At 46.1% G+C, this 9,703-nt stretch overlaps 1 protein-coding gene across 1 annotated transcript in view; it reads right to left on the reverse strand.

Moving 5' to 3' along the window:
• Positions 1–9,703, reverse strand: part of TNFRSF21 (TNF receptor superfamily member 21) — a 77,942-nt gene that overhangs the window by 52,237 nt on the left and 16,002 nt on the right. The window contains exon 5 of the mRNA XM_019520691.1: positions 7,774–8,274. Within this exon, the coding sequence (XP_019376236.1) occupies positions 7,774–8,274 (501 nt within the window). The remainder of the gene's footprint in view (positions 1–7,773; positions 8,275–9,703) is intronic.

Below are 9,703 nucleotides of genomic sequence, written 5' to 3' on the forward strand. Positions count from 1 at the left end.
ACTGATGAACATATTGAACAAAACCGACCCCAGGACCGACCCCTGGGGCACTCCACTTGATACCGGCTGCCAACTAGACATGGAGCCATTGATTACTACCCTCTGAGCCCAATGCTCCAAACCGTTTTCTACCCACCTAACAGTCCACTCATCCAGCCCCCCCAAAAGGCCAGTATAAAGTTGATGACTTCTGCCCTAACAATAAGCCAGAGCTTGCCACCAAGCTGCCACATGCCACTGAACCCTTGCAGCCACTCTAGTTGTCCCTGCTTTGCACAAGGAAGCTGCTTTCCCCACCCCTAATTCACTCTAGCTTGCACCACCCCTAACTCTGCCTCCACCAAAACACAATCACCAAAGAGCGTGGTAACAACCTGGACCAGATAATGCAGCGGCGATGGCAAGCAGAGAGAGGGCTGGGGGCTCTCTATGCAAAGCAAGGACCTCTGGGGCAGCAGGAGAGTTTGCAAAGCACACAAACCGCGGGCAAGACAGGACAGCTAGGCAAAAGCAGGGAGCCATCAGGATGCTAGTAAAAACACGTGCTGGATCGAATCTCTTTGGAGACTGGATCTGGCTCGTGGACTGTAGTTTGCCATCCCCTGCTACAAGGAATTTCCCACTTTGTAGGGGATGGGCACCACAGAGAAAGTGTTAAAATAGGGGCTATAAAATGAGAATGGATTACATTTCCAGTGGCCCAACTGGGAGGTTTCGTTTCTTTGGCAAGAAAGCTGCTGTACAAAGGTTTGCAACTTTGTTAAAAAGCAAATCTTGGGTGCTAGGAAACCCCATAATCCAGAAACTGGAGTGCACCAAGAGCATTTCACCTCCAAAATGATGCCAAAAAGACTACTAGTCCCGTCCCTCCCCCCCCAAGAACACTGTCTATTTTACAGAGAGAAACATAGAGGCAGAATGGTTTAATTTGCCTAAGGCCAGGCAGTCAGTAAAGACCGGGAGCAACGGCATCGCTAGCCCGGCTGTCCTGATGCTCGGGTCACTGATGAGTCATGGTAAGCCACACCAAGACCTCTGCACCGTTTAAGCTGTTCTGAGTCTGTGTATGGAGCAACTTCATGTTAAGGACATAGGCTTTTATTTAGCTCCAGCTGCCTAGAACTAATTTTAGGTTTACTTGTCATGCAGTTTGTTTTAAGATACAAACGCCAACTCAGGACAGAACCACTGATTTAGACACGGATAAAAAGACAAGGGATAGTGTCCCATGCTAAGAATTGCTATGCTGGATTACAAGAGCATTACAAGTGCTTTAGCAATTCAAACTCAAATTTGTGCCATTCAGAGCTGGGCTAGCATTAGAGCCATGATTATTTTCCCCGTGTGTAACACACTTTTGCCCCCAAAATCAGGGTGAGCATTTTAAGTGGAGAGCTGTTTTCTTTACTGGAAGAGAAACTGCCACATGTCTGAGTTTCTACATTCTGCCTTTTACAAAAGGTGCATGTTTTTTTTGGGGGGGAGGGTTTTATACAAGAAAATATGGTATTTTATTCAAATTCCTCAAAGCAGCAGGAAAAAGTACGCACATTTGGGAACTGGGGATTAAAATGCTAAGTTTGGACCACTTCACTGTAGTATTCACATCCTCACAAACACAGCATTGCACTTAGAGAAATACCAATCCCAGCCACTGCTAGATGCATCTGTTGCATAACCCCAGATTTCACAAGATCCAAATCTCCCACATCTCTTCAACTGGTACACCTGAATATCATGTTTAAAAGCGAGTTTTAAATTAGCTTTGAAGCATACTAAATGCTAAATAAAACTTGCTTTTAAAGTTTCATGAAATTGATAGTGGGCAGAAAGAAGTTCTTTCTTTACAGCCAGAGGTTAGAGCTGTTTACTGAACTGATCAAGAGAAGAGATGAAAAGATGCGAGCAAAACTTTTACATACACCCTTCAAAATGTGATTCGTTAATACGCACATCATAGATTAACAGATTCATAGACATTAAGGCTGGAAGGGACCTTGCGAGATCATTGGGTCCAGCCCCCTGCCCAAGGGACAGGAAGTCAGCTGGGGTCAGATCACCCAAGCATTTCTTAACGGTATCTAGGTATCTTAAGTGGCGTGACTTGAGCAACCCCCACAGCTGCTAGACTGGCAGGGTTGACAGCATTTCTTCTACAGAAGAAATGGTCAGAGCAGGGCAGGGCATATGTCAAGGCACAGGTTCACCTGCAATTTTTAACCCTGATTTGGGAGGAACAATCGGTTCCATGGTGCCCCTTTTGGCACTGCCAACCAGACTGCTAGTTGTGGCAGTTTAACATTTGGATCCATACCTCCTGGGCCACAGGACAGATTGAGTTAATACACCCGATACGGATTCTAACTTTCAGCCAATATCAGCATAAGTTGGACCTGAAATCGGTCTAAAGCACCGATTTCCAACCAGGGCGCTGCAAGGTGCTGCATAATATTATGCACCTAAGTGCTAAAACACCTACACACGATTCACAAGATAAACCCCATGATTGCAAATAGAAATCCAGTGTCAAGAGCATGCTGACCTGTTGCAGTCCAAGTGCTCTGCAGCAGAAGAATGGCTCTATTATTTTTCTGTAGTCAAGAGGTGAGTGAAAGCTAAGAGAAGCTGTCATTTTCCAAGGGGTGCCTCGAGTCTCAGAGCTTTCAGGCCATGAAACGCTGCACGTTCCAAACCTCTGAACTGAGCCGTGAGTTTCTTACCAAAATGCATCCATGCGTTTTGGGGTAGGTGCTTCAGGGGAGGACTCTCAGTAGAGATTTCCCCCCCTACCCTGCGTGCACCCAAACTGCTCCTACATCCGAGAGCAAAACTCTGCCAATCTGCTTTGCTTCGGTCCTCTTGGGTTTGTTTTCAAGGCGTTCACAGTTTTGTGATGGGTTAATTTAATGAACAGAGCGCTCCCCCTGAATTTCCACTATCCTGGCTTCTTATTCCCAAGAGATGGGGGCATAAGAGTCAGATCTGCTTGGTACTTAACCAGAGAAATGTGTCCACAAACCCCCTGAAGAAACTAACTCGGCATCAGAGACATTTTGGTGAAAGCCACCAAATTAAAACAGTCTGTTGCAAGGAAACCCGAACCGGTGCTGCCTGTGCTACAGCTGCATTTGCAGTTAGACAAAGTATTAACGGGTTTCTTTCATTTTGCCTGCATTGTCAAGCCACAGACTTTCAAACTGACAGTACAAAATACCAACTGGGAGATCTCTAGCATGGGAGAAGAGGAATAGGGGTTATAATGGATCTCCAAGTCAAAATTTTGCTGCAATAGCAGAGCGGCCCAAACTATTGGCAAAAAGCAGCTAAATGACACGTGCAAAGGAAGGGGCCCTGTGGTTGCGGCAAGGGGAGGAAGGCTTGTCAACTCTACGTTCTCCCCCACGTGGGTGACAGGATGGGGTGGAGGGGAAGTGGGGGAGGATTATGCTCTTCTAGAGAGTCTTAGCCAGTTTGCTTCCTTGAGTTAGCACAGGGGGAAAAAAAACCCTCTACCCCATATGAAAGTTGAGAACAGGGATGTTGGTGGCAAGACACTAAACAGCGCCGGGCCTGGGGTGAGCAGCTGAGACAGGGCATGGTGATCCCTTAAGGGAGTAAGTTCATCCATGGAGACAACCGAAATAGGTCACACAACCCCAAGCTATTAATTTATGCCATGTTCATCCCGCTGCGCTGCGTTCTCATCCAGCTACAAAAAACAGATGAACAGGAGGCTTCACACGCTGAAAATGGATGCACATGGATCCCTTTCCTCCACCCTCTCCAGGAAATTCCCTGATCAGGATGACCCAGGGCTCAGGAGACAGAGCAAAAGGATATCCTACTTTGCTATAAGGTTTGCCAGCCCCGTTGCCTACAGGAGGCTTGATAAATTAGCAGGTCTCAATCTCTAACTTAGACGCAAGGTTCCCTTTGGAAATGCCAGCTCTTAGCTTTCACTTGGTTTTTTTGACCATGGGAAAAAAAAATATTAGAGCAGTTCTCCTGAGCAGGGAACTCAGAACAAGCACAGCAGGGCAGAGGAGCCTTGATGCTCTGGATGCCCATTTGACATCTCTGGGTTCATTTTGTGAGTCACATGCCAGGGACATCCCATGCCACCCTTAAAAGGATCTACTGGCATCCCAGGAAGCTGCATCACCCGAGGTAAGGATCATTGATCCAAGTGCTCTTATTCCAGTTCCTTTGGAATTAGGAGTGCTGCATGGGCCACAGAGGTTTACAATTCAAGTTTAAGACTAAGCAAGGATGGTATTCCTGGAATACAGGTCATCGCCTAAATATATTTCTTGCAATAACACATCTGATGGAAAATGGGATATACAAATTTAGCAAGTGTCGTCATACAGGTTATAGGATGATGAACCACCCATATTTTACAAGAGCTGGAAGGGTACAAGCTGTAACCATTGAATTGGACCCACACTGAGCAAAATATTTACAAATAATGAACTTCCAACAACCAAGCCGCACAAAAAGAGACTTTTAGCAATAAATAAACTTCAGAGTTCAGGTGCGAGCACCAAATTAGGACTTTGGGGGTCTCTAAATGGTGGAAGCTGTAAGGGAAGATGGGTATGGGACAGATCAGTCATAAATGCTCTCCACCACAGTATCTATTCTGTGCCACTGAGATACAAAATACTGGGCTCCAAGGACCTGTGGGCTGACCTAGTATGGCATCTCACGCTCTTCTTCAGGCAACATCAGAAAGTGCAAAAAAATCACCTTAGGAGAACTGGTTAAGAGTGCAGGGAAGGGAACAATTACTGAAAGACTATACTGAAGTGCACAATCTCGATCCAATGCAAGATCAAAAGTGCAAATCGGAGGTCAATGTGCCTGCTTTGAGAGCTTTCTAAGGACTTGAAATTGAAAAACAGAGGTATATAAAAGATACAGAAAGGAAAACACATGCTTAATTAGAAGTATAAAAGGAATAGCTTGAGCATGCAGGGCTAAAATGGGAAAGTTTACAGTACAAAACAAGCTACAGCTAGCAAGTGGCAGAAAAAGCAACAAGAAGCAGTTTTAGAAATACAAGAAAACCCAAAGAAACTATAGGTCTATCACAGTATTTAATGAGGAATGAGAACAAAATAATGGCTGATGCAGAAAAGGATGCAGTACCCAATGCTGCCTTTGCTTCAGGCCTTAAAGATTAATTGTGATGAGATCATTAAAACCATCCAAACAATGGGATAGAAGTGCAGGCCAGAACAGGAAAACAACACATAGGTCAGCTAGATGTACTTAAATGAGCAGAGCCTGATGAAATCTGCCCATGAGTATCTAAGGCAATAACCAAAGTAACAGCTGGATTGCCAACATCTGTCCTAAAGCACTCATGGAGGATGGGGAAGGTTCTCAAAAGATGATGGGAAAACAGCTTGTCCATCTAAAATGGGAAAAACAAGGTCCCAAGAAATTACAGACTACTCAGTCTAACTCCACTCCCCATAAAAGCACTAAAACAATTCAGTTCATGTACACATACCTAGAGGAATACATGGTGGTAAGAAAAAGCCAACCAGGATTTGTCAAGAAAAAAGCTGAGTCTAACTAATCTAATTTCCTTCTCTGACAAGTTAACTGGCTTGCCGGGTAAGGAGTCCACTGAACGTGGAAAACCTGGTCAATTAGTACCCACATACTCCAAGCATTTTGAAGCACAGCCATAGCGTTTATTAGGTGGGAGACAATGACCTCATATTCCTACAGCAGCCATGTGGCCTGGGACTGGAGAGATCTCTGGTCTACCCCAAGCTTCACCACTGGCCCAAGGTGAAACCAGAAGGTAAGTCAAGTCAGCTCACCTGTACCTCAGTTTTCCCACCTGTAAAACAGGGATGCCATTGTAAGGTGCCTGAAGTCACACTGATAAAGAGATGAGCCCCGAGCCACACCAACATCTATCCCAATGCTACCCAGTAATTACAAGTGCCTAGACAACAACCACACATTTCCTCATTTGAACTAGAAAAGCCACCTGCAGACCTCTGCCAAAGCCCAGCGACGGCTGTCCCGAGGCATCTCGCACTCTTCCAGGTCAGGCTCAGCAACAAGTTTCCAGAATTCAAGAAGGAAAACACATGTCCACCTCGCCTTCACCACCAACCTCTGCCCCCCACCAGCTGATAGCAGTTCCTGGGAATCGCCTCCAAGCACTCAGCAGCGCTGCCACCTTCCACCTGACTTCAGACTATCAAAGCTAACCACCTCTCCACCTTTACTGCGTTAGGTGCAAGTATGTAGAATGGGAGGGGGATCACCTGTAGCAAGCTGGCAAGTTGCAATCATGATGAGAGGATATTGGGATTAAATCTGAGCATGGCAGGATAAGGAATTCAGAGAGGTGGGGGCGCCTCTGCCAGTGGCCTTTAGCCTCTCCCAGTGGCCTTTAGCCTCTCCCATGCATAGGATCACTATAAGGAGATGTAAAATGGATCCAGGATGCCTCCTCTCAGTGCTGAGGCTACATTAGCAATGATCTACAGAGACCAACTTGGCAAAGGAGCTGTCTGCAATACAAGGGGAACAGGAGATTGTCTGTGGGAGTATTGCTGGATAAGTGAAAGCACAGCATTAAATGGGCAAGAGCAAGTGGGCTGTCAGGGTGGTGAGGGGACGGTGAAGGGTTAATTGTTTAGCAGGGGCAGGGTTGTTTCTAGGGAGTAGGTTTGTGTTTGGGTGCAAAACAGATGCACCCATCTTCTGCTCTTTACAACCTGGACCGCGCTGCTAACCACCACTCCACCTCTGTTGCGTTAGGTGCAAGTATGTAGAATGGGAGGGGGAATCACCTGTAGCAGGCTGGCAAGTTGCAATCATGATGAGAGGATATTGGGATTAAATCTGAGCATGGCAGGATAAGGAATTCAGAGAGGTGGGGGCGCCTCTGCCGGTGGCCCTTAGCCTCTCCCATGCGTAGGATCACAATAAGGAGATGTAAAAGGGATCCAGGATGCCTCCTCTCAGTGCCTTAGTGCTGCGACTACATTAGCAATGGTCTACAGAGGCCAGCTTGGCAAAGGAGCTGTCTGCAATACAAGGGGAACAGGAGATTGTTTGTGGGAGTATTGCTGGATAAGTGAAAGCACAGCATTAGATGGGCAAGAGCAAACGGGTTGTCAGGGTGGCGAGGGGATGCCGGCTGGTGTCAAGGCTTTGGCCAGGAAGGGGACTATCCCTCCAAAGCTAGGCAGAGAGGTTGGAAAGGCAGAAAGACTGCAAGAGACATACACCGAGGTGACAGAGGAGCGAAGTGCAGACTGAGGAAGAAAGCAGGGAGGGGAAGGCAGGGTACTGCCTCTTTCAAGCTTCTCTTAACAGGGATTCGGATGGAAAAAGGAGCAGTGACATGGACAGATTACACCTTGAGCGGGCTTGTGGAAAACTGGTCAGGAAGGACTACAATGGGAGAAACGGGATGGTGGGAGCGAGGAAGCAGAGACCAGAGGAAGCAGGCAGGAAGCAAAGAGGCAGCCTAAGGAAAAGCACGCAACTGGAAGGAGAAAGGATGGGGCTGGCTATGAGGCACAGTAAGCAAAGAAGCTTTGGATTGATTCACTAGACGTGAACATGGCATACCAAAAGCATCCTACAGATATCTGCAGCTAATGGCAGATGTGGCAAGTCTAAACAGGCAAAAAAAGCTTGAAGAATTTTTGGAAGAGGTTGAGAGAAAGACACGACCCCCCATCAATCCTCCATATTCCACCTGCTGTCACTTCCCCGAGCGATATTGCTCACCGTGCCCGTTGCAGTAACAGATCCATTTTTCTCTGTTCTGTGTTGGAGTTGAGGTTTTTTTCAGCCCAGCCTTTTCCACAATGGTACTGGGATCTTGCCGAGGTCCCTTCTTCAGAGTCCGCGAGCTTTTCCTGACACTGCACACAACTATAACCACAAGAACTAGCAGCAGAAACAGGACAATCATCCATGGTAAATGTTCATTGATATCGAAATGCTTGTGGGCGTTCTGGCGGTTAAGTCCTCTCTTGGGAGGCTTGTAGGGGATGCTCGCCTTCTCACCTCCCGTCATCTCCAGTGCTGGCTGCACTTTCAGGACCGACTGACTGGCATGTGTGTGGTGGTAGTGCTGCTGGTGATCGATAGCCCTGGAGACGGTCAGGTTGACACCATCCGTCCGATTTGCTGAGGTTTCATTGTAAACATCTGTTGGTTCCTTTGTGCTGTTGTACACATTTGGTCTAGGAGAGGCAGCAAAGCTTGAAAATGAAGGGGTCATGCCTGCAAAAGGAAAAGAAACCTTGTGATCACACGTATGAAGAGTCATAAGCAGCACAAAGACACTTCGCTGGCCTGGACTAGGAAATGAAACGTACTAGGCTCAAGGCAGACCTTGAAGAGCATTTATCCAGTGAGGGCGCTGAGTTTTAATTGTACCTACCTCAAAGGAAAGGTTTGAGATTTTACATTACTATGCTGCATCATGAATTTGTCATCTCTGTTACTTTGGGCTTGTTAGTTAATAAAAGGACGCCAAACACATCGGGCCCCAGCACACAGCGTGCATGCTGGACCAGCCCTAGACATCATATACCAACCTAGTTCCAAGTACAGGGCCAGGGCCGGGGCCGGTCTGAGACCTGCAGGCAGCACCACAGCCTGGATGATAGGACTCCATAGGCCCAATCCAGCCGGCAGACTACCGCTGTGCTACAAGCATAAATTCAGGGATGTCGACTAAAGAAAATGAGCGAGTTAGAGGGATGCTGCTAATTTGTATCTAGCCAAAATTTACATAAACCTTCATCTTTTAGAAAGCGTAAAGTTTGTGCAAGTCCTTGGGGGTTTTAGCTTCCACAGGAAAGATTTCAAGCCACTACAACAACATTTACCTGTAAAGTTTATAATCCTACACTAAAGGAGCTTACAGTTGCTGGTCTACAAAAGTGAATGTGTTTTTTAATACAGATTTTCTTACTCAACTTTCCTACCAGCAGAGAATGTGCACTTGACAAAAACTTGTAGTTGGTAAGACTTAGCAACAGCAAGTCTTGCAAAAAAGAAAAGAGGCCACCCACAGCAAGAACTGCAGCCTGGCAGATTGGTTTTATTCTCAATCCCGCCTAGGTGAACATTATTCCCCTTTCAGGCATCACAAACTGGGCATCTAACCTTTAAAAGAAGTGACTACTTTAGGGAGGTTAAACTCAGCTAACTGCACTTTCAAGCATAGCTTTTTTTTCCCTGCATGACATGCAGTTTCCCTTCAGTGAGTTAAAACAGACCAGCTAGCTGCTTTTTCCAGGCAATCTACACATTCAGAACAAAAAGCAACATGGCAAAGATTGAAAGCATGTATAATTTTAGATGAAGTCAAAGCACATATTTGATATAAATCATAATTTGATATAAAATGCCATGTTTTTTCTACAAGCAGTTGGTGGTGGGGAATCTTACACATACAAGAAAAGCAGAGTGAAAAAGGAACCATATTAAAGCAGACTATTATGATATATAAGGAAGTCCTACTGCAGGTGGCTAATAGTTTGTAGGAAATCACTGTTTCAAGCTTTCCTATAATAGATGCCAACTGATTTATTAGAAGTCTACCCCATAGTGCTGGAACACATTTCAGTGGAGATGGACGGTCACTGGTATTTTAAAAAGGCTTTCCAAATTGTTCTAGCCCTACAGCAGCTGTACGGTTCAA

The sequence above is a fragment of the Gavialis gangeticus genome, unplaced genomic scaffold, assembly GCF_001723915.1.
Source record: "Gavialis gangeticus isolate Ggan-Ray unplaced genomic scaffold, GavGan_comp1, whole genome shotgun sequence".
Taxonomy (NCBI): Eukaryota; Metazoa; Chordata; order Crocodylia; family Gavialidae; genus Gavialis; species Gavialis gangeticus.